The 23,978-nt window shown below is 46.8% G+C and overlaps 2 protein-coding genes across 5 annotated transcripts in view; one reads left to right on the top strand and one right to left on the bottom strand.

Moving 5' to 3' along the window:
* SLK (STE20 like kinase) overlaps positions 1 to 5,321 on the top strand; it is a 49,326-nt gene extending 44,005 nt beyond the window's left edge. For all 3 annotated transcript variants that reach the window (XM_054071517.1, XM_054071516.1, XM_054071519.1), the window contains one exon: positions 392 to 5,321. In XM_054071517.1, the coding sequence (XP_053927492.1) occupies positions 392 to 538 (147 nt within the window). In that variant the 3' untranslated portion in view covers positions 539 to 5,321. The remainder of the gene's footprint in view (positions 1 to 391) is intronic.
* A 1,246-nt stretch (positions 5,322 to 6,567) lies between these two features.
* COL17A1 (collagen type XVII alpha 1 chain) overlaps positions 6,568 to 23,978 on the bottom strand; it is a 42,367-nt gene continuing 24,956 nt past the window's right edge. The window contains exons 30-57 of one of the 2 annotated variants that reach the window (XM_054071897.1): positions 23,898 to 23,933; positions 23,447 to 23,518; positions 23,070 to 23,096; positions 22,369 to 22,404; positions 21,812 to 21,847; positions 21,529 to 21,609; positions 20,485 to 20,520; positions 19,753 to 19,833; positions 18,520 to 18,573; positions 18,359 to 18,400; positions 17,501 to 17,563; positions 17,282 to 17,341; positions 16,523 to 16,549; positions 16,395 to 16,436; positions 16,166 to 16,231; positions 15,749 to 15,796; positions 14,582 to 14,695; positions 14,201 to 14,338; positions 13,500 to 13,583; positions 12,352 to 12,480; positions 11,406 to 11,495; positions 10,785 to 10,898; positions 10,375 to 10,527; positions 9,160 to 9,576; positions 8,822 to 8,962; positions 8,155 to 8,217; positions 7,863 to 7,934; positions 6,568 to 7,665 (exon numbers count right to left, since the gene is read on the bottom strand). In XM_054071897.1, coding sequence (XP_053927872.1) covers positions 7,616 to 7,665; positions 7,863 to 7,934; positions 8,155 to 8,217; positions 8,822 to 8,962; positions 9,160 to 9,576; positions 10,375 to 10,527; positions 10,785 to 10,898; positions 11,406 to 11,495; positions 12,352 to 12,480; positions 13,500 to 13,583; positions 14,201 to 14,338; positions 14,582 to 14,695; positions 15,749 to 15,796; positions 16,166 to 16,231; positions 16,395 to 16,436; positions 16,523 to 16,549; positions 17,282 to 17,341; positions 17,501 to 17,563; positions 18,359 to 18,400; positions 18,520 to 18,573; positions 19,753 to 19,833; positions 20,485 to 20,520; positions 21,529 to 21,609; positions 21,812 to 21,847; positions 22,369 to 22,404; positions 23,070 to 23,096; positions 23,447 to 23,518; positions 23,898 to 23,933 — 2,372 coding nt within the window. In that variant the 3' untranslated portion in view covers positions 6,568 to 7,615. The remainder of the gene's footprint in view (positions 7,666 to 7,862; positions 7,935 to 8,154; positions 8,218 to 8,821; positions 8,963 to 9,159; positions 9,577 to 10,374; positions 10,528 to 10,784; positions 10,899 to 11,405; positions 11,496 to 12,351; positions 12,481 to 13,499; positions 13,584 to 14,200; positions 14,339 to 14,581; positions 14,696 to 15,748; positions 15,797 to 16,165; positions 16,232 to 16,394; positions 16,437 to 16,522; positions 16,550 to 17,281; positions 17,342 to 17,500; positions 17,564 to 18,358; positions 18,401 to 18,519; positions 18,574 to 19,752; positions 19,834 to 20,484; positions 20,521 to 21,528; positions 21,610 to 21,811; positions 21,848 to 22,368; positions 22,405 to 23,069; positions 23,097 to 23,446; positions 23,519 to 23,897; positions 23,934 to 23,978) is intronic. The other variant, XM_054071898.1, reaches the window with a different exon arrangement.

Genomic DNA, 23,978 nt, shown 5'->3' with positions numbered 1-23,978 from the left:
CTCTTGCTGTGTTCCCTCTTGCAGGGCACATGTACAAGTTTGCATGTAAACTTTCTTAACTGGAAGTAAATTGAGTTTTAGGAATATATTTCAGAAGCCAGTAGGTTACTTTAAAAGTTGAATGCTGGACAACAGATCGGGGTGGAGACTGGCTTTGGGTCTTATGTTTTATTTTAAAATGGAAAAGACTAGACTGTCACCCAGGTCATAGAACATCCTACAGACAGGCAGTGTTTTTGGCTTGCTATATCTTGGTTGTCTTGTGATAGTTTCTAAGTTCTGTGGGATTTTTTTTTTGTGATGGTGTGGGAAGACATCAGGCAATGTCACCAGTATAATAGGTTTCTTGTACTTTGCCTTGTAATCCTATACAATCTGATTTGGGTTTTAGACGCTGGAAGAAGAATTTGCCAGAAAATTGCAGGAACAGGAAGTTTTCTTTAAAATGACTGGAGAATCTGAATGCCTTAACCCGTCAACACAAAGCCGGATTTCGAAATTCTATCCAATCCCCAGCCTTCACTCCACGGGGTCCTAACTCTGGGAACTGCTGTAGGTTTTTTCATATTTGGAATTCTCCATCCTCATCATCTAACCTGACTTAATCTGTGATGTACATCAAAGGACCTAGCACTTTTTGTTTTCAGTGGAGACAATCAGTGTCAGGATCAGTCTCTTTGCTTCTTGGAATGGAAGAAAAGAAAAAAGGTGTTGGTGTATAATGGTAATGTTCTGTCCTTCAAATGTTTAAAGAATAAGTGGGATTTTTATCTCAGTCTCAAAAAGTATTGTTTTGACTTTAAGTCTAAAATATTAATTATGTTCTTTCTGATCACAAAGAAACAGTTTCTCATGTGAACATTTAAACGGTGTAATATTAGTTCTGCTACTGTATTTTTAAATGTCTGATTCCTCCCTGAGAGAATTCCACAACAGCAACTGCCGTGAGGTTTAAAATTTTATAATGCTGAGCAGTGTCTTCATAGCAAGGACCCATTACTCAGAACATGCCAACAATGAGAAAAAGAACCCCTTCTGTTCAAACACAATTGGTAAAAGCAAAAGCCTTGGCAACTTCTTTTTAAAAAAACCTCTGGCATAAATTAAACTGAGCTGATCTCCATTACGTATTTTGTCCATTAGTTCCATGATGAAATGGGGTGCTAGTTTAATTAACACAGTGCCTGAAACACTTAGCTGTGCTAATCCTGGCAACGGGATAGTGTGTTGTCATTTAAAAATAAACAAAACTCCTTAGCATTGCTGTTACTGTACAAAACAGATTTCTTGCTGCTACTGCCATTTTTGTTGTAACTCCTCACCCTGAAATATTTTGCACTAAAATATGTAAAGGTGAAAGAAATGCTAACTTTAAAATGCACAGTTTATTATTTTCCTTAGCGATTACAGGTTGTTAGTTCTACAAATTGCAAAACTGTAGGATGTATTTTTTAGAAAGCAGTGTGCAAAGCGCACGTGATTTCTCGAACTGTTACCTGGAATGGGTAGAGCCATTTTCTGTCCTTACCAAAGCCTGTTCATTTAAACTCCGTCAGACAAGTGGAGGTGGGTGGTCATATTTATAAATAACCATGGTTGAAGTCCAATTTCATTAGAAAGGTAGATTTGAATTTATTTTTTTTTTTTTAACTTTAGTCATTTTATTTTGTAGAAAGATTTAAGTTAAATATATAGACAAACTACTTTGTGAAGCTGGGTTTTTTGCTTTTTTGTTGCCATGTACTAACATAGGCAGGTTTTATTTTTCAAGATCGTAGCTGTACGGTAAGTTATTTACCTTACTGGTCTGCAGTGGGAAAGATTGGAAATGTTTCTCATAGCTGGTAGGGAAATACAACCGCGTTAGATCACTTTTACTGCACTTCTCCTGGCGGTTAGAGCTTGAGTCATATCAAGGCAGTGTGATAAGCTGTGCTTTGGTATGTTGGAGTTCCAGTTGTAAAATAGTGTTCGCTTTCTGTCATTTGATGCCTGACTTTCTTGTCTCATCGGGTATCAACTGTAAACGTTATGTTTTGCTGGCTGGCATTAAATGTGCGACTGGTGAACATTATACGATGTTCATGTCACGGGAACAGTATTGATGCATGTGAACGAACTCAAAAATTAACATAGGACTATAATTGGATGTGGTTGAACCCTCGGATGCTGAAATCCTTGGACATTGAACCGATACCTTCTCAATGAAGATACTTAATTTACAGCACAGTAAAAAGAAATTGGAAAATGCATGTTTTAATTTAAATTTTCTAACTTTTTGATAGCATAATTACTTTAATAGTTAGCTTTAATTTCTGGTGTTTTATTATAGTGTGTATTGTGTACTGTTGTAAATTCACTTACCATATCTCTAGAATGGTATCTGTTGCTAAATGCAAAGTTCTTTAAATTGTTTTTTCAGTTGGGTGAAAAATGTCTTTGAAGGTCTTTGACTTTTTAAGATCCCCCATCATAAATTGAATGTTGCTAAAATAATATTAAATAATCTTCATCTCTGTGTTTAAGAGAATTTGGTTGCAGTTTCCTATGGTGAAGGCTCAGTGCTTTACTTGGGGAGTTGACAGGGCAGGCAGATTTCCCCTTCTGGCTTCTCTCTACCTTCGTCCATGTTAAATCTTCAGAGGGAAATGTTAATCTTCTGCTTACCCTTTTGGCAGTTTCAGTGATAACTTGCTGATATGTTAGCATGCCGTTTACCTCCATCTAAATCTTTTAAATCTTTTATTTGAAGACCCTTTTCAGATGAGCCCCTGTGATCCCATCTCATTGTAAATTGAAGAAGTAACAGGGTTCTGTGATGGAGGGGGGAACGAATGTAGCAGCAGAGTCTTGGCAGGTGCTTGGTCAGAGCTCCGGGGTTGCAGCGTCGCGAAGCAGCTGCAGCCTTGGGAGCAGTGCTGGGAATTGAGATCAAGCATAAAAACGTGGAACAGGAACTAGCGTGGGTACCTAGGCATTCGGGCTGAGAACTTTGATTAGATATTGCAGAACATGAGAGAGGTGGACAACATTGTGCAGTGTCAGAAAATTCAGTTCAAATGATTGGGTCTTACATAAGCCTGGAAGAGATCTCCTGAGGTACCAATTCCGGTCTCTCTACTAACACATGTGACATCCCTTATAAAAGTTAGAAGCTTCATCTCCAAGGCAGTTGGGTGTATTTGCTTTAGCCAGAACTCTGCTTTCTTACGAGTGTTCGGCAGATCTCATTTTCCCCACATGTCTTTCAGAAGATGAGCACCAGTCAGCTCTTGCCCACCTTAGTGCTGTCCACCGGAAGATGAAGGAAGGCAATAAAATGCATGAATTGCAGTGCAGCGTGGTGGCGTCCTCTTGTATTTACAGCTGATTCTCACAAAAACCCTGCCTGCAGGCCTGTGGCCTCGAACAGATTCAGACCTTGTGGCTTGTTCTTCCCAAGCCCCAAGAGTAGGGCTTGGCACCCGCTGAGTCAGCTTCCTTGGGACAGGGCCTTGTCAGGACAGGAGTGGTGGCTCTCCCTCTCATCCCGACAGTCGCTGGAGCTCAGCTGTTGGCAGGATCTCATGGTATTCTGCTAATGCACCACTGCCGGTGGCCATGGAGGTCTTTGGCTTGATGGAGCACCATGGGCTTGCTGCCCCTGCGCTTAGGAGATTCCGAATCAAATTGACACCTGAATCCAGGCTCTGAGGCGGCAGTGCCCCCAGCCTGACCTCAAGGTGATTCTTCACATCACTTTTCAAATGCTGACATTCATCCTGAGCCACATCCTTTTCCTGCAGACAGTGTTTCAAGTGAATATCCTTTCAAACTGCATTAATGAGTCTTCAATATCTAATCAATCACACGGTTTAAAAATTATTTTTCTGTCCTAGAGGACTTCCTTGATTATAACCTCAGGCTACTGAATATTTTTTCTTAATCAGTAGGAAATTTAGCACCTTAACTAACACAGAGCCAAGCAAAGCATTAGTGCAGTTGCTTTCATCATGCCACGATGTCTTGTATCACATAAGAAATCTAAGTATCTGTCTTGCAAGTATTTCAGGGACACTTTGGAAGATTTGAATAAGGTTTTTTTTTTAAATTAAGGCACTTAAATCCATTTTTAGGTAATGTGATTTTCAGAGCTGCTGTGTAGCTGCAGCCCCGAGGGCCTCAGACATTCTTATCTTTGCTAAAACCAGAGAACAGAGTTAAATGTGTAAATAAGCTCAGTGCTGGTTGTTTCCACTGAACTGCTGCATGTGGTTGATCAGCCATGGGGAAGCAAGCGGGGCGTGTTCTGAGGGCAGTGACCACACTGTCAGTAGAGGAGGGGACAGGGAGGAGTGCCGAGGGTGCTCACTGTGGAAATGTGTGATTTTATGTTAGCCTTTACAATCTGGTCATTTTACCTCAAAATCTACTTCTGGATCTCAGAAACTTCCTTGTGTTGATGTGTCCATGCACATTTCCCATTCTCTGACCTGTACTGGCAGCTTCGCAGCAGGTACAAAATGGGGTAAGAGAGAATTAACCTTCCTCATTCCAGGCAAGCCCGGGCTGGGATGCCTTGTCATGTTTTTCGGTCTTAGGTGAGAACAGAAGGACAGACAGAAGAAACTTTGTAGTGTTTCTATTGCTTGCAGAGCTGTTTGTCAGTTGTTCTCCATCCCCTTTCTCTCGCCTCACTCCTCATACTGCATTTCTGAAACTACTTCTGCACTTGTGGGGTTGGGGCGCTCGGTGCCAGGGAAAGAGGGCAAACCGAGTGAGAAACTGCTGCCACCCGCTCATGAATGAGGGCTCTGCGCTTCCTCTATAGCGAGTGCAGAAGGGAGCTGCTGAGCCCAAAGATGCTCTAACTTCCCAAAGATCTCTTCCACAATTACCGAGGCATATGGTAAAACCTTTCTTATGGATTTTCAGTCCTAAAATGGTGGGAAGAACAGAAACTCAGCAGGGGCGTTGAGTGAAATCCGCAGTGTTGAACTGTCATATGCCCGTTTTCTGTAAGAAAGCCGAGCAGAGTGGTGTTTTCTGATAAAGCACACAAATCCGATGCATCTCCAGCCTTGCATTGTCCCAGCACTTTGTCAGATGTTATCTGCAAACCAAGTTATTTTTGCCTTACAGAAAGCAACCAAAAATCATGAGGTGAATGAATAATTGGCTAAGGGTCTCTGGGTGTACAGCTCATGGAAGCAAACTTGCAGTAGCAGTCATACGACAGGGGTTTTTTGGTCTTGGTTTTAAAAGTAATTTGATTTTGTGGCTTTCTGTAGAATATTGTAATAATTCTGCTGTAAATACAATAAAATCACAGTTTGCTGAGACAGTCTTTGTTTGGTTCATGGAAAACTTTCATGAAGTTCATTAATCTGTTAGTGAATGGTACAATTTATGATTTTTTAAGTAATTGAGTATCAGTGTCAAGAAGTACTTGACATTGTGGGATGTGTGGCTTCCTGACGGGTGCAGCCCAGGCAGGAGTGCAGACTGAGCACAAACCTAAACGGATGCTCTTTTCGATGACTGCCCTGTGCCACCCCATCCGTGGGAATTCAGTTTCAAGCTGTAGGAGCTCCAGGATTTGCCCCACAGTCCTTGGGTTTCCTCTCCTGCCACCCACCCTCCCCACGCTGGTACGTGCAAAGGAAAGCGACGCGCCCCCTCCCCCCCCGGGCTGGATCACGAAGGAAACGCGTGACTGCTGGGCTCTGGTGCCTCAGCCCACACTCAGACCTGCCCCACGGCACAGCCTGCAAACGCAGTACAGTGATCCAGCTAGTCGGGGATGGCTTTGGACGTGGGAACAGAGCTGCTGCACTTATTGACAACAAATGAATTCATTGTTTTTAAGAGAGAAGTGAAAGGCCATGTCTCCTCTCGACAGAATGTGGCAGGGCAGCGTGGATCACTCTAAGGACGCAGGCTTTGCTGGCAAACACTGTGAGGGGCTGTGCTCCAAAGGCCGACCTGGCTCACACAGGCCTTTGCTCTAAGCTCTCAAGCAATTGTGGGAGGAACACCAAAACTGGACAGTGCTAAGTCTGGAAATAAAAATGGTGTTTAAACTTGGACTGAAAACAAGCAGTTCAAGCAGGGTTGTTTTTTTTTTTTCCCTATAAAAATTGCCACTGACCTGTTTTGGCCAATAACTGGAACTGAAGTAGCTCTCCAGAGAGTGAGAGAGAACGTGTGTGGCTGTGTGTTGCCCCAGGAACACTAAAGCCAGTCTGGTGTCACACAGGTGATGACCAGCACTGGGCGAGAGGCTGCCCTGCCCACCTGTGTGCCCCACAGCGCTGGATTCGGCTCAGCCATCGCCCTGCTTTACCCCACAGAAGCACTTCAGCTCTCTGAGCACCTCCTCACTGTGAGGGAGCAGATGGGGCCATGGCACCTGCGACACCATGCGGAGGCTCCAGCTAATGTGACTGGAAACCACCAGCAGCCGAGCAGGAGCTCAGCACCTACCTGGGTCACAGCCCAGTGATAAGAAATAAACCTACCACCAAGCCACCACTGTCCCCCCCAGTGGTCACAGTGATGCTGATGCTCCCTGGCCAGTGGAACACAGATCAGGCAAGCCTGGGGTACAAAACATACTTTAATTGGACTTAATTAATTTTTTTCCCCCCAATGTTCAAAAAAGAAACAAAGAGAAAAGAAAAATATTTTTTAAAACATCAACAAATCCTGTTTAAAAGTGCTTCCATTCAGTCCCAGCGCATGGCACGTCTCACGGTGTTGCTGTAATGGGCATTGCAAAGCATGCGCCAACCCAGGCTCCCCATGAAGCACTTGCGTGGGCTGCACCCACTGCTGGCTGAGCCCTCAGAGCTGTGTGCGGCCCCGAGTGAATGGACGCACAGCGCCACAGCATTGCAAACAGCCAAGGGGGGGGGGTAAATCGCTTTCCAAAGCGGGTTACAAGCGGGGCTCCCGTGGGTGCTCACCCCAAGGGTCCAGAAGCTCTAATGGGGCCTACAGGCAGCCATCAGCACCACTGTACAGGGGGGAAGGCAGAGCCTGGGGATTCCTCCCGCTATCAGCTGCTGTGCTGCAGTGTGCCCCTTCGCAGAGCTCCCCCAGCCACAGCCCCGCTCAGCACCACCAGCACCTGCTTCAACAGGGCCCTCGGGTTAGGGCTGGCACAGTAGCGCCCGCAGAGAGGAAAGCCTGGGGTGGGGAGCAAGCTTAGTCCCAGGGTTTCTTACAGGGCTTTTGTCCCACAGGCTGACGCTGAGCTCTGAAAAATCATGTTTTCTTTTTTTTTTTTTTTTGCTGGCTAGTTATAAAAACCAAGTTTTTACACAATAGCTGGGAGTAATACAAGAAGCTTGGACTGGGTGAGACAGGAAGCCCACGTCAGCCTCAAGACGTACAAGCCTGGGAACTTTAGGGAGTTAGGCCAAACATCAGCAGCAGGAGCAAACACCCACATTAGGGCCATGCTGGACACATAGAAGAGCCGTTCAAACATCAGCAGCAACACTGAACTATCAAGTCTAAGTGGTTAGCTGATGAGCAGGGATGTCTTAGCGTTAAGGCAGTGAAGACTCAGGCTGATACTCTATGGGCTGCTGGGAATGCTGCTCAGTGCAGACATGAGATGGATCTTGCCTTAAACCCCAACATTTCTTCTTTTCCTTCTGCCAACATACATTTGTTCACCTGGGGACAAGAAAGTCAAAAGGAGGGTTATGTAAAAGTTCATGCAGGGGAAAAAAAGACAATAGAACCAAAACAACAAAAAAAAATGTGACCACGTGGGTTTTCCAGCAGTTTTCTAGAGATGGGTTGGTGCCTGGGGGATCTCTCCCTCCCTGACAGGCAAACCCTGCTCTGCTGGGAATGGCAGATGTTCATACCTTTCTCTCCCTTCTCTCCTTTTGGTCCTCTATGCCCTTGGCGGCCTGGCGGGCCCATCGGTCCAGGGTCACCTGAAGGAATAAGAAGACCAAGTTTGCCCTTGAGCCCGACTGGCCCACAAACAGGGACAGGGCAGGGTGAGGAAGACCAAGTTAGGATGACGCCTGGGCTGAGATCCTCAAGGTGCCACATCTGCTGTGACGTTGAGCAGCCATGCTGACTATCTCTGTGGACACAGCGCTGCTTCCTAGGTTTCACAGGGCTTGAGAGGGGAAGGATGGCAAGTCTTACCTTTGGGTCCAGGGTAGCCTCTCTCTCCCTTTTCACCAGGTGGCCCCTGGATGGTACCATGTTCTGGAGAGAAAAATGAAGAAAAGGATGAATGAGTGTGGCAAACCACTTGCAGAGGGTTCTGTGTTGACTTTGAGAAGCACCGAGTCACACTGGAGGGACATGTCTCTAGGTTAGATGGGATTAGACTGAGAGCAGGTTTTTATAGAACAGTTTTGGTCCCAGCAAAATCCTAGGGACAGGCTATGAGCTCACTTCCCTGGCACTGCTCTGTTACCCTCTCAGGGTGGCTTGGCTGTCACCAGGGCTGGAACTGGCCGACTCTCATGCAGGGGAATTCAAGAACAGAATGAGCATCTGTCTTGTTGCTCTATACATGCCAGGCCAGCCATGTTCAAATGCACCACAGGGGCTGCAATCACAGTGGCCTTCAGGGTTTGGGATGAGTTTCCTACAAGTAGTGGGAAAAGTTGATGTCATTCCTAATGATGAGACTGCACCTCCCCAGCAAGGGAAGGAGGGAGAGAACGGAAAGACTATTGCCTCCAGCTTTGTATTTCAACTGTACATTTGCAGCACACCAAGGTGAAAAGATGACTAGGTCTACAAGAGGTTGGAGAGATCACGTATGCATGAGCCAGAAACACCAAGTCAATATGTCACTTACTTCTAAAGAAGTCCATGAGGTCCTCAGTGACATTGCCATAGGCTGCAAAAACCCTGCTGACACCAGGGGGGCCAGGAGGTCCTGGGGGACCTGCGGGTCCCTGTGCAGTGTAAGACATCAGGTCCTGGAGAATACCTTGGCCTGAGGAATTAAAGGTGTCATTTGAAAGGACCTCTGAAAAAACTGCGGCTGGATGCTGAGGCAGAAAGGTACAAGGGAGAGCTGTAGGCAGCAGGAAGGGTGAGGGAAGTGAACAGCATGACACCAGGCACACACCAGGGGCTTAGGAGTTGTGGGCTGAGACAGGGAAGGTCAAGACAAGCAGGCATTCCACTCACTCTGTAGGCTTTCTGACACACGGAGAGCCAGCTCGTTGTAATCCAGGGATCCAGTGAAGGAGCTGCTGTAGGATCTGCTTGAACCCGCTGATCTGTGTGATTCCTCCTCTGTCAGTAATGCATCAAAAGACCTGTCGCTGCCCACGGAGGCATCATAAGAGCCATCACTGCCCATTGAGGCACTATAAGATGACATGCTGCTCATGGAGCTGCCATATGAGCTGCCGGTACCCAGTGATCCTCCATGGGATCCCTCAGCACCAAGGGATCTTCCATGCAACTGCTCGGAAGTCCGTAGCCCTTGATATGATGAAGACATAGACCCAGCCACCAAGCCACTATCTCCTTTAGGTCCTGGCGGTCCCCGTGGCCCTGGGGGCCCAGGTGGCCCTGAAATGTAGCTTCGGATTTCATCACCTGCAAAATACGAGAGGGGGGACTTCAGGGACAGTGGGGTACATGGGTCCCCCAGGCTTGGCAGAACTCATGTGCTACCACCTGAATGAAGACTGGAGCGTAAAATCCTGTCCTATCAACCATTGCAGCAACCCTCATCCAGTGCCATCTCTCAGGCAGCAGGCACATATGTCAGCTTTGACCTCTACAGATGGCATGACACCTCTTCCTTCCTATATCTCCCACAATTCTGGGTGCCCAATTTTGGAGACATGCCCAATGGCTTTGCAGAAGGGTGCACTCCTCTCAGGCCAATGTCTGCCAAAATGGTTGTCCTGTGACCAGTCTCCCCCAAGCGAGGAGATCCCCACGTTTCTGGAAGGCTGCCCTGGATGTCTGCCATCCTGAGAGCTCAGAGGCAGCTGCTTCACAGCTGGCTCAGTGCTGCCCTCCAACCCCTGTATCATCCATTGCTCTGTGGGCAGGTGTTTGTCCAAGGAAATGCTTTTCCCATGGCAAAATGCAGCGGGTGACTTCAGTAGGGAGTCACTGTTCAGTACATGCCAACTGTAACTGCCCGGCACCTGTCCCTTTTGGCTCACAATGTGGACTTTTGCCTTGTGGTTGGACTGAGAGGAGACAAGCCTATGGGGTGCACTGCAGTCCTGCATAGTTCTGGCTGTAGAGATCTGGTGTTGCTGCAGCCCCAGGACAGGGAAGCCTCCTAGAAGGCTGTCTCAGCTATGGCAGAGCCAGCAGCCCACATAAAGCAAAGCATGGTTCAGAGGGGGTGCAAGGAGAATGGTGACACCCTCTTACTCTTCAGGTACTGGATCAGCTCACTCCTGAACTCGTCATTGTTGGTGATGTCAGCATAGGACAGGAGGCCAGTTCCTGAGAAGCCTGGTGGTCCTGGAGGTCCAGGAGGGCCGGGTGGACCCCGGACTCCAGAGAGGGAAGAGTATCCCACACCTTGAGAGAGAGGAAGAATTATTTTCTGGCAGTGAGAGGCCAAGGAAATAACACACGTATGGAGATCTTGAAAGTTTGAAAGCTCCAACCCCAACTTCCATCTCTTTCCAACTGAAGTTGAGGAGATTTTTGTTTTCTAAGGTGACCTTGTTTTCAATGGGCAGTCACAGACCCTGGTGAGCTAAAGCTCAGCCTCAGTCCCCCCATCACCTGCAAACAGAATCTCCCTGCCAACATGAGAAACACAATTGCTTTACTTTGTAGGTAAGCAGAGATGTCCTCCAGAGAGCTGCCAGGTGATCCAGGGATTCCTGGAGGTCCTGGGGGTCCTGAAGGACCAGGGGGGCCAACAAGACCACTGAATTCAGAGTCTGTAAGACACAAGGGAAGAAAAGGAATCACTCAAACCATTGCAACCCTGATGAACCTTCCCTGACAATACAGGTAATGTCAGCAACAGCCAAGTACAAGGCACTTCTTTTCTTCCCAGCACCTTACTGGTGTAACCTTCCTGGGAAGTAGAGAGATCCCAAAGAGGGCAGAAGTCTCTATTTTTAAAACACACTTTTTAAAAGTGGCATAAGAAATTCGTTTATGCTGCAGAGTTTGGAGAAGACAAAGGGCTCCTCCATCCCCATGAGACTGCCTTGCTGCCGCTGCTCTCCACAGCAGCACGGTGATCTGCCTGCAGCCCATGCAGGCCCTGGCAGAGCCCAGGAGGCCTGCAGCACTGCTAACCAAGGCAGAGGGACCATCAGAGTCTTAGAAAGGGTTCTTTGAGGTGATGGGCAAAAGGGGAAATTCTATGCCTCAGCCTGTAAAAAAAATCCTGAGTATGTGTAAGGACACCCAGCAGGGGAGTAAAGAAGTTGACTTACTTCGCAGGTATGCTGTTAGGTCACTGTAAGATATACCAGGTGTCCCTGGAGGCCCAGGTGGCCCAGGAAGCCCAATGCTCATCCCAGAACCTACAAATTCAAACATATCCAAGAGTAGCACATTATCAAATCAGGCTGCTACAGTGTGAGCAGACAGGCCACAGCGCTTGTTCACAGTCAGTGCAGAAGGCACAACTGCAGGGTGAAGTGTTTCCATCAGCAGATTGTGCTGGGAACCAGGGTTCAAATCTTGCGTAGACTTGGAGTTTAAGCTTGCCCTATTGATCCCAAAACAAGGGACAGGCTAACATCTGGCCACTGTTCTTGCCAAAAGCTCTACACATCTCAGGAACCCCTGACAAAGGATGGGGGCATCCCAGGATGTGCAGCTCAGCTGTGACCCACTGGTTGACGTGTGTGCTGCTCTCTGTGTCTGCCAGCCTGTCAGCAGCTCTGGTGTAAAGCTTTGCACCTTCGTAATTTGCTTTAGTAAAACACCCTTGCTGATAGAACGCAGCTGTCTTGCTTTAATTGTTAGGGTGCTGCTGGTAATCACCGGTTTCCTGCTTCCAGAGCCAAAGAGGAAATTCCCACCATCTTTGGAGCAGCCCATTAGTGAGATCTGGTCTCCAAGGGCAGCTCACATACCCAGGGAGAAAAGGGTTACAAAGGTACTTGAAGGTGCTGATGGAACTTCTGAAATGAAATGATGTTTCTAAGCTCAGTTCTTAGCAAAGCAGGAACTCGTTACTAGACTCTGTGGGTGCTATCTTAGCTAAAGGATATCTGTTCTCTCACAATCTAAGTCCCTCACAATCCTTATGAGAAGATGTCTGTACATAGGGATTCACACAGCTGACACTGGAAAAGTTTTCAATGACAGCATGAGTCTTCTGCTCAGCTCCAAAAGGAATGGAGGGAAACGCACACTAATAAAGACCATTACTTGTCAAATAGCTGATAAATCGTCTGGTCAGCTCATCGTAATCCAGTGACAGAGACATGCCATCTCCTCCTGGTCCAGGAGGTCCTGGTGGGCCCCGAGGTCCAATTAGATACTGACGAATTTCTTCTCCTAGAAATGAAAAAAGCATCTTTTAAGACTGTCCAGTGGCTGCAATGACACCAAGTGTGAGGACTTCCCAGCCTGTGATCTGAGCTCCCACCTCCATGGAGACTGTCAAAATCCATGGATGCAAAACTCTTTTCCCCCGCTATCCTCCTCTTCCGAGTGTAAAACTGTCCTGCATGTGGTGTCAGAAACATTTGTGACAGAGCTGACAAGCTCCTACAACCCAGGGCTTGAGAAGGATAATAATTTGGATTGCTAAAGGGACTTCCTTGTGCTCTGTTTTTTTCAGGACACTCTGGACAACATCTTGGGTAAAGGGAATAAAGAGTGGCTCAGCTGAAAATACCACGCTGAGCTCTGTGGCATTTCAGAAGCCATTTGTCTATGTGGAATGTGGAATCTGACTGGCTCCTCACTGGATCACACAGGAGGAGTGCAGGGTTGGCAGGCATCATCAATACCTTCAGGCACAGCAAAATGACATCCCAGTGATTTATTTGTCAGCCCAATGTGTGTCAAAAAGAATACAGAGCTGGGTATCCTCCTTACTTTAAGAACAAAGATATAGCAAGGCTTTGGAGTGGGCAAGAAGGAATGGAGGAACCCTAAAGGCATTCAGGAGCTAGAAAGTAGAGGCCCAAGGTTTAGTGGGAGACTGGGAGAAATTGTGGGGAATTTCTGAAAGGGAGAGGCATAAGCAGATGCCACCTAGAGAGTCAAGGAGGGAAAGGGAGGCAGAAGACTGGGAAACTGCAGAGTTAACAACAGTGGGGATGAAAAGCAAACAGGTAAGAATGTATAGCTTCTGGAAAGCATGCGAACTCTCCAGTACAAGATACACAAATCTGTCTCCAAAGGACTTGGAAGGAGACATTGCAAGTCACTCAGCAGCACCTATGGCTGGCCTTTGCCCTCCAAAGCAGCTGCTGGTAACTGGTTGGAGGCAGAGGACTGGAAGGGAAATGCAGATCACCAGGCTGCTGGGATGCAATACCCCCATGTTTCCCTTCAGTATCACTTACTCTGCAGCATATCCAGAAGTTCTTGGTACAAAATGGATGTAGTTGATACAGAGCTAGCAAATGACTGATAGCGATCTGAAGAGCCTGTAGAAATGCAAAGGTTTTATGTCAGGCAGAGTCAAGAGGAGACAGAAGGTAAAGAGGAGTCAGGCAGGGACAAAGGAAAGCTGAATTAATCTGATTTAATCAGTGGAACGGGATTCCTGTGACTCCAGCCACAAACCAGTTGCTGTCTCACACAGCATGGTTGTCTCCACAGCAGTGTGGACTGTGCTCTTCTGAATGAGATTCTAGGCTGCTTCCAAAAACTCTGGGAATTTCATCCACTTCAGGAGGGCCTCAAGCATACAACGAGGGCCTCAAGCATACAAGACAGCCCCAGAATAATGGAGACTATGTAAACCAAATGCAGCCACCTCTGTTAGGGTCTTGGGGACTTTATAAGGTCTAACAGCTATGTTTAATGTGAGACTTTTTAAATAGCAGCAACTGTTCATTAATCTAACCATCAAAATGTGACAAAGCTCAAAGGCCACCTCAGCTGTGTGGAGTCCTGGGCCAAGACTGCAGAAGATCAATAACTGGGTTGAGGTGCTGCTATTTAAAGACTGTTATTTCTCCTCCAGTTCTCACCTCCAAGGTGTTGCACAAGATCAGCTGAGAGCATGACTCAGTACAGAGCTTACCAACATGGTGCTTACTTGTCATGTAGCTCATAACACGGGTAGCCAGCTCCGCGTAATCCAAGTTTATCCCATCTGCAGTGGTGATGACTCCAGGTGGGCCTGGAGGGCCTGGTGGGCCTTGGACACCAGTCAAATAATGCCTTACATTGTCACCTAGGTAGGAAACGCAAGATATATCCACATCACTAGAGGGAAGACAATAGCCATATGCACAACTACTGGACTCTCTTCCTTTGTCTGATAGAATGATCATTCTGCAGAAGGCACACAGGGCAAAAGCACCTCGCAGTATTCAACAAAAATAAGGCAAAAGCAGCAGGGCTGTTGCTTCTAAAGGGAGAGTGAGAAGGGCTTCAGGGCATCTCCTGACCCATGGCAAAGCCTCATTATACTTACTTTTCAGGTAGTCAACAATATACTGCTGAATGTCTTGAGATGAACTTCCACCTGGGCCAGGAGGACCAGGTGGCCCAGGAGGTCCTGGAGGTCCCTGAATTTGTCTGGATCCCCCTACAGAAAGCATGGTAAGGAGAAGGAATGTTTTTGGCCTGGTTGCATTAGACCAAGCAATGATAAAGTGTGCTTGCGTTGAGACCTTCCCATAGGTCCGGAAAGAGCTTTGAGAATAGATTATGCAGCCCACCCTCCCCCACTTCAACTCTAAACACAGTCCGAACATGGGCAATTAGGCAGTATAAGGTCTTCAGTTAATTCAACGTTTTATAATTCAGCCTGTGCAGCTCTGCAGGGCTCATCTCAGAGACCTCCCTGGCTTCGTACCAACAGACCTGGTCAGTTTGTGCCCCAGGGTACAACGTGTGCAGAAATATAGACAGACATCCAGAACGCACTCAGATTCATCAGGTTAACCTCACTGCCCTGCTGCTCCTAATCCCAGCCAGCCTGGTCAGCGCCAGCTAAAGAACCTCCTCACTGGTCTCTATTGGAAGATACAGGTGGGCCCTGTGAGGCTCCTGTCACCATGGTATTGAGTAACACCTCATGCTCCTTAGGGTGTCTGTCTTCGCTGTACCCTGAGACAGTATTCCTAGGACGTGATGTGGAGAAGCAGAGGGCTCGTTCACATAGAGGGACACTGAAGTTAATCCACATGCACTTTTTGTGAAACGGCATTAATATCCTGCATACAGAGATGCTCTTATTCAGAAAGAAAGAAGCTTAATTCATGTGAATCCACCTGAGGGTAAGTAAAAATGAACAAAGGGCACTTGTTCTGATCCGTGTTTCCACAAGAAGGTTCAATGTAGCTTCCCTAATCCCTCGTGAAACGTGGTTAGCCAACCTGGAATCCCTTTCTTTCATGTCCCATGAGAACAAAACCTGTCTCAAAGGATTCCCAGTAAGCTGGAAACAGAAAACTTGCAATTCTTAAATTGTCTGATATAAGGCAGGCCGTGAAAAAAAGAGATTTTGAACACAAATCCCATCAGCCTTAGGTTGGCATCCCACACTTGTAAAATCCAAAAGGAGCTTTTCTAAAGACTCCAGCAGGATGCCAGAATTTCTTGATTATATCAGGGCAATGACAGTCTGGCCTCTTACCTCGAGATGCTCCTGGGATGCCAGGAGCGCCTGGGACACCTGCATCACCTGGAAAACAGAGTGAGGGAGAAAGACAGTTGTAATGAGTGTCACTGCATGTTGCATACTCTGTCACGTGAAACAGTTGAGTTATGTGTTGACAGTAAAGCAACTACCCAGCCCTTGTAATGACTATCTTAATTTAGCAGGGGAAGGGCAGAAGGAAGAGGCCTCAGCAGCTTTCCTGAGCCTTCTGTCATCTGCCTAGGTGCCTTGTGCTCAGAGCAATTCTATTGCCATTGTCCTGATCTGCCTGAAAAGGCAGGGGTGGGCACAGCTGTATTTCTCAAAGGATGAGGTTGCTCCATCCCTTTGTATCAACCATTCTTGGCTGTGTGAAGCCACCAGCAAATAAAGAAACAAGATTTTTAACTTCACCTTTGGGTCCAGGTGGGCCTGGAGGGCCTGGAACTCCTGGAGGTCCCTGTATGGTAACTCTTTCACCTGTCAATTGCAGAAGGGGAGTCAAAGACTCACAGGAATAAAGCATGTGGACAAAATCCTGGCTCCACTAAAACTAAGCTAGAATCAATGGAACAGGATTTTGCCACCTGGTTTAGGCCTAGGGACAATGAAATCAAAGGAAGACAGGGAACATTAGACTGACCATGGGAGGAGAATGCTGAAAGGCCAGGCTCACCCGGTTCTCCTGCATGGGACACAGAAATGGAGGAGCAGTCATACACACAGGCAAGCTACACTGCACCCACTGATATTTCTTATAAGCCTCCTTACCCGTGAATCCTCGTGGACCTCGTTCACCTATGAACAGGGGAGCAGAGGAACAGCATAAGCATTTAGTTTGCTCTTGTCTGCAACATCCCAGTCCACACTGTGGAATATTATCATGGCCTTCAATCATCAGAATAGAAATGGGTAAAAAGAGTAGGTCCCACCTTTTCGTGCCAGAGAACAGAGCTACACTTCACCTCACCACTTTACCTTCACTACCACCTCCTTACACTGACTTAACCAAGTCCACACTGCAGTTTGCAAAAATATCATTCCCCTTTAATGGCAAATCTGCAGCTCTGAATGCTCCTGAATCTAATAGGCTGGTAAAGCTGGGATCTGGAGGCTCATCAATTTCTTCAGCACAGACTGATTTGCTTTGTGGACAGGCTGGATCAATGGACTGAGGCCAGCTGTGTGGGATTCATCAAGGCTATGTGTCAGGTCCTGCACCTGGGCCACAATAACCCCATGTGATGCTACAGGCTTGGAGACGAATGGCTAGAAAGCTGCCTGGCAGAAAAAGACCTTGATGATCTCAAAGGCTTTTTCCAACCTAGATGATCCTATGACTCCCTCATTCTCTGGCAGCAGACAGGAGTCCGATTTAGCCCTCTTACAGGTAGTGCTAGCACCGTGCTAGCCCTCTTACAGGTACAGAAAGGTAGGATGCCTTCTGCTTGTGAGCCCTTCCTTCCTTTTTTTTCAGTGTGAGGTGCTAGATCCATCTAGTATCTTGTTGAAGTAGCAGGATATACCCACCTTGGTCTCCCTTTGGGCCTGGTGGGCCTGGTGGACCTGGTGGGCCTGTGAGGAATGTTTCTGTAATTAAAACAAAAAGATTTCTTCATGATATCCAACAGAACATGACACAAGTTTCCTCTGGCTCCACCTGGTCCCAGCCAAGGATGTGCTCTCTAGAACCCAAAGAGTCAGAACATTCCCGAGGCACAAGCAAGGAAATGAGTGGAAATAACTTACCTGAGGTGGACATCGAAGACCCTGATCTCCCTGGTGGGCCTGGAGGTCCTGGCAATCCTTGTCCTAGGCAAAAGGGTCACAGACAGGCTTCAGAAAGGATGATCCTCAGCAGTGTAAGTGAATGCACGTCAGAGCAGCTGCATCTCCAGCTGCAGCCGTAACTCCAACATTCCCAAGCGTAGCCTAGTATCACTGTTTTCTCCACACACACCTATTCCTGTTAGTTATTTTTCATTATCATTTGCCAACACAACACGGGTAGGACAAAGAAACTCCTTCCTTTGTGGTACTGAGTGCCTGTCCCAGCTGGCCTTCACTACATTGAGAGGGAAGGTTCATTTTATCACACACTTGACCCACTTCCCTTTGCTGCTGAGCAGAGAGCAAGGAATGGGTGTAAGGTCCTGTCTCATGTCCTCCTGCACCTCCTCTCTTCTGGCTGTGAAAGGGAAATCTGTGCTACAGAAAGTGAAGTGGGCATATATTCCTCATGATAAGAGCTGCTCTATCTGTCCCCATCTGGAAGTTAAGATTGGATAAGTCTGAAGTAAAGACAGAATTGATTACAGCTACTTTATTTGGGAACTTGAGAATGTCGAGCGTCTTCCCAGAAAGTATGGCTTTTATGAATTACTATTCTGGCTGACAAACTTCTGCCAAAACAAATCTCCTCTCTTGGGTAGCATCTTGCTGTGAAACTATATTGCAGTGAAACCAAGTTAGTAGGAACCACTTCTAGTAAAGTCAGCCCTGCTAACTTCCACCAGGTCCAAGACTGCATCTGGGATGTTGCAAGCATAGGATAGTGGCACTGGAAAATCCTCCCACTTCCCAGGTTTGGAAGAAACAAGCTCTTACCTGGAGGGCCAGGAGGCCCAGGGGGACCCTGCACAGATTCACCTGATGAAGAAAGAAACAGAGGTATAATAGAATATTTACTCAGTAATTTGCACAGCCCAGGAAAGCACCATGTGTTAGCACCCCCCCGCTTACATACTGAGGTCTGCTACATTACGTACCTGGTGGTCCAGGGGGACCTGGTGGTCCTGCTCGCCCTGGTAAATCTCCTAGCACTGTGCAAATGAAACACAAACAAAAAAGGGAAAATTGTTGCTATGGAGCTACTGCTGCTATGGAAACACTATCCTTACATTGCCATTGGAAGCTCTCACAGCCAAAGGTGGACTAAGGCAGGACTCAGGTGACCTAAGCTGAAGTTGAGGCAGAGAGGGGAGAAGAAAGGTGTGTTTTGTTGCCAGCAGGCAGGTTAGGACGTGAAGCAAAATACAGTGTTGAGCAACCTGGCAGCACATTGGAAACAGAGAAGAGATCTCTCTGGAGAGTAATGGCTGCTGACAAAAAAAGCAAAGGACTCAAGGCTAGAGAAGCAAGAAAAGAACTTTCAAGGAGAGGAAAGATTCTTTCAACAAGGGGCACATTTTGGGAGGAGAACATCATGCAGCCATTACTTAACAAATAGCTGCGCTGTGTTATCTTGATTGGAGATGTATCCTCACTTCCAAGCTGAGGCAAAACCTCAAAGTTCAGTGACACTGGGACCCAAGGCTTCTGAATAGGGGATGGGACAGTACAGAAGCACTGTGTGGATCTCCACGACCCCATTCAGATGGCAATCGGGCAAGGAATATTTAAGATTTTATGCCCTCCTCTACCTTGCATCTCCTGCACACTTGCAGATGTCCCAGATCCTAGGAACTATTAAGTGCACCAGACGTCTAGTATCGCACAGAGCAAGCAGACGCTTTTCTCGGGATGCTGCTAAACCATCCTGTTCTGCTCCACTTATTTTCATCCTAAAATAGCATTTGCTCCTCTGTGAATTTGTCCTCTAATTCACAGAAAGATTTTGATTTCTGTTGCTTAGACTAATGTGCCTTTTCAAATTGGTTCTCCTCTTATGGATGGGTCTGTGTTCATATTATTATACACAGGGAATTGCTCTTATGTGAACACAGCCTAGAAGGCCAGCCTAAAACCTCACAGCTTTGTGACCATCTCTGCTATTGAGGACTGTTCACCAGTCACCATTCCTTAGCTTTCATCTCTGTGACATGAGCCATTTACGTCCTTTTGAAAGGACTTTGGGATGTACAGATGAGAAGCAGCTGGTACTGCTGTCCCACAACCAAACATACACACACACACTTGCCCTATGCCACGTTGAGGGGAAAGATGTAGAGGCATCTCCTCTTACCCCTCAATCAAAGGGGTGGAAAAGCAGATCCACTTACTTTGAGATGCTAATGACGAGACTTCTGATTTGATAGTTTCTATCACAGCTTCACCTGGAGATCCCTTCTCACCCCGTGGACCTTTTTAAGGCGGGGGGAGGGGGGGAAAAAAGAAAGTAAATTATTTAACTGAGACATGTTGTACACACGCCTTACCTCCTCAGCAACAGGTTCAGACCGGGAGCACAAACTCAGCCCCTGGCTCTGAGTATTCAAATGGGGAAATTACTGCACAATTTGGCCTAACACAATCACAGAAACCCAGCTCAGAAAGGTTTTTAGGGGTCAGCTCTGTTCAGGTGTCTGTCCAATTTGCAGTAGTTTCACAGTGACATTATTCCCAATGTGACTGCAGTTTGTTCTCCCAGCTTTCAAAATGGTAGGAGGTATCCAGCTGGGCTGTATCACCCACCACAGAAAGGCAACTGCACTTGAGAAGTGCCTTACGGACACTAGCTTCCAGGAAAAACAACATAAAAGAAAAGACATTTGCAGCATGCACATCACACTGGCCCATACTGCCCCCCTTCTTCCTTCGGGAAAGGAAAAAAAGAATAGAAACTCTTTACAAGATTAATTAAGCCAAACAATGCAGCAAAATGAATTGAAAGGAAGAAATCTGCAAACAAAAGGGAGAGGGATTGTGCCAAGGTCTGAGAGAATTAGAAACTAGGAAAACTAATTAATTCAGTTCTCTTAAGAAGCAGAATCAAATCTGATTGAGAATGGTACCTTGTTGTCCAGGGAGACCAGCTGGTCCAACAGGACCTGGTTTCAAAGGAGAAAAAAACAGATTGCATTAGATTTTCCTGGTTGTATTTTACATTAGCAGGAAAGAATCAATACATCTTTTATAAGAACTGAGACTATGAAATAATGTATTTGTCTGCACAAGTAAATGGAATTGCTATGGGGTATGAATACATCAATGTCCCATGTATTACTTCAAGTTGTGGAGAAGAGGCTTATTTTCCATCACACGTGGCAATTAAAGAGCTTGGTGCCTCCTAGACCGGGGAAATAACTAGACTGTCACTGGCCACAACAGAAATGCAATATGCCTCATTTTCCTCCCGCATTCCCCAGTGCCAACTGAGGCTAGCTCTATCAAACCAACTCCAGGATGAGCTCCCGCTGGACAGCTGGGAGAGACACAGAAGCTCCATGAGGACCACGGCGCAGGAACCCTGCTGCCTGACACCAGTGCTGGAAGGCAGTCTGATGTGAGATAGAGAAGTGTGAGGACCAAGCTCATGCACAGCCAGAGCCTGTGTGTGTGTTTCCATGAAAGTTTTGCATATGGTCACGTGGAATTTCTGCTGTCTTGGTTTCAAACCTAAGACTGGAAAACAAACACCTCCCAATTTCAGTAACAGTGTGGGGAAAGGGATTAGAAACAAGCCTGCTTTCCTGAGAGGCAAAAGAGCTTGATTCAACTCAACAACAATTGGATTTGACCTATCACTACTTTGTACTCATCAGATCAAAGTACAACAACAGTGGCCCCAGTTTCTTCATCTTCTGAGCCCTCCATTCTGTCCTTCTCCCCTGTGATCCCCCCTATTTCTCCCTTGAGGCTGCTGCCCCCATAACTCAGCCTGAGATCTTGGTCTTTCTACAGGGAAGGGCGAGGACCCCGAGTCCTGCCTGAGCAATCTTGCCTCCCAGACAGGACAGCCTGGCAGAGACAACAAACATTAAAACTTAAATTAAGAACTGGATGCACAGCAATGTAAGATGCCTGTGAAAACCACAGCAGAGGAACAGCTTTCTCACCTGGAACACCTGGGGGTCCTGTGGGGCCAGGTGGGCCTGGGGGACCTGGTGGGCCTGGCAGAGCAATAGTTGACGAACCTTCTGAAACACAAACACACACACTTGCACACATACGCACAAATCCATCCTTAAAGGAATCACACATCTATAGCACGTGTATACTCCCAACACAGGGAGCCCCAGTGCAGGTCTGACAAGCAGTCAAGGTTAATGTAGGAGGTATAATAAAACGCAGAAAAACCTCCAACAGCAGAAGCACTGGAACTCCCACAGCACTACGTACCAGCACTTATGACTTTTCCTGGAGGTCCAGGTTCTCCTACGAAAACAAAGAGACAACAGATTAATTTCTTTTTTGGGGGAAGGATCTGTCACTAGCTCAACGACACTGCCTTTTTGAACCTGTGATTTCTGTTCTCTTTGCCCTTTATCTCTCGCCTGAGGTCATGGGGGAAGCAAGAGAGCCCAGCTGATCCCGAGGTATCCTCTGATCAGTTTTCCAAGCACTACATCTGCCAGAATAGCCAATAGGCCTTAATTTATCTAAGGCAGGTACACAGCTTCCACTGCACTCACCAGGCATCATACTCATAAGTGCAGAGCAGACTCAGTTTTGCTAAGATTTTCTCAGCAGAGAACTGTCATGCCGAGTGCCTCAGCAGATGCCCTGCCTTTCATGAATGCTCAGGGAGGATTCGGCTACTGTTTCTCAGACCTTCCCTTGCTAAAACCACTAGATGCCACTGTTGACTCAGGGTCTGGTCAGCGGAGCAGCGAGCCCTCCTTAAAATGAAGTGCTTCGGGAGAATTAGGGAGTATTACGGAAGAAACTAAACTCACCTTTATCACCTGGTCGTCCTGGGTTGCCTGGAAGTCCTGATACGAGGTAGATGAACAATTTGAAATGGTTAGTGCAAATACTGTTTGCTCTATTTTTTCCAGGTATCCTAGATGAGTTCCCCTACTAGGTTTGTAGAAGGAGCTCCCTACCCAAGACCCTGGCTTTCAGCATTTATAAGCAGGTACCGACAGCAAGTGGAGGAATTCACAGCACATAGTGAAGGGTTTCCATTCTCCCACTGCTCCCTGGATGATGGCACCGCTCCCTAGACTTACCTGTACCTTCCTCCAGGTATTGCTCCCTGTCCTGAGGCTCCTGGATAAATTCCTTGGTGACTTGCCCCCCAAGCCACTTCTGTTTGCAGACATCACATCCTATTTCTACCTCCATTGCTACATCCCCTCCCTTCTGTTTCTGCTGACAATTAGAAGATCTTTCCAGTGATGCACAGTAAGCTAAAACATGCTATTTGTTGCAAAGTATGTTCTGAGGAGAGGCACATTTTCAACAGTCCAAGGCCTTGCACTCCTCAAAAATTACACACCAAACACAAAACCTATGTTGAAAGCCAAGGGAAACACAGAAGCCTTGAGATATCACTTTGGAAGCCCCAAGCAGTGCAGAGGGAAAATTACAAGTTTTTTTTGAGCCCATATCAAAGTGTGTCATCTATAAATTGGAAAGTGGTAGAAAAGCCTACCTGGTGGTCCCTGGGGTCCTGTCAGACCTGGAAGGAAAAGGCAAAAATTCTAAGATGTCAAAAACACTTCAGGTGTGGAAAGAATAAACAGGGAGAAAAGGATTACATTTACTTAAAGTTATAGCACACAGTCCATAAGTAGTGTGAATTGTCCTAGCACCTGGTATGTAAATTGCACGTTGGCTCATAGTAGCTGATGTTCTCATTTGCAGTGTGTGCAGTCCTGAGATCACCAAGGGTCTAGATCCCCTGCATGTTTTCCTTTCATCACCCTCTTACAGTACAGAGATCTTCCGCCAGCCTTAACTTCAAATTAAGATTGGAAATCGTTGACAAACACATCTGTGTTCCTGACTGAGCAAAACATACAGTTTTACCTGGCTGTCCTGCATCTCCCGTGGGTCCTGGAGGGCCTCGGGCTCCTGGCATTCCCATAAGACCTGGTTCACCTAGGGATATAATCACTATTAGCACCAGAAACCAGAAATCACTGACTTTACAATCCACCAATACATTCAAACTTGCCCACCAGCTGTTCTGTGGCACATTCTACCTATCGTATCCTCATAACCAACTGGCCATTTTCAGCATTAGTGTCTGGGAAGTGAACATCAGTGGCAGAAGAATTCTACAGTGAGAACTCTGTCATAAGCTTTCAGCCAACTCCATTACATGTCTCAGTTCCTTGCTTACATGGTTGACTCTACAGCTCTTCTGAGACAGCAAGATCCCAGAACATGAATCTGCTGCTACCCTTTCCCCCTCCTCTTACAAACCTCCTACCAAATCAGAAAGGACCTGCACTTCTACCTCAAAGGAATCCCTTACCTTTTTCACCTGGCTGTCCATCACGGCCAGCTGGTCCTGCCCAAAGGAAAAAGATTGTTAGGGACTGCTGAAATAGTACCA

The sequence above is a fragment of the Cuculus canorus genome, chromosome 7, assembly GCF_017976375.1.
Source record: "Cuculus canorus isolate bCucCan1 chromosome 7, bCucCan1.pri, whole genome shotgun sequence".
Lineage (NCBI taxonomy): Eukaryota > Metazoa > Chordata > Aves > Cuculiformes > Cuculidae > Cuculus > Cuculus canorus.
This window is presented reverse-complemented; position numbering and strand designations above follow the sequence as displayed.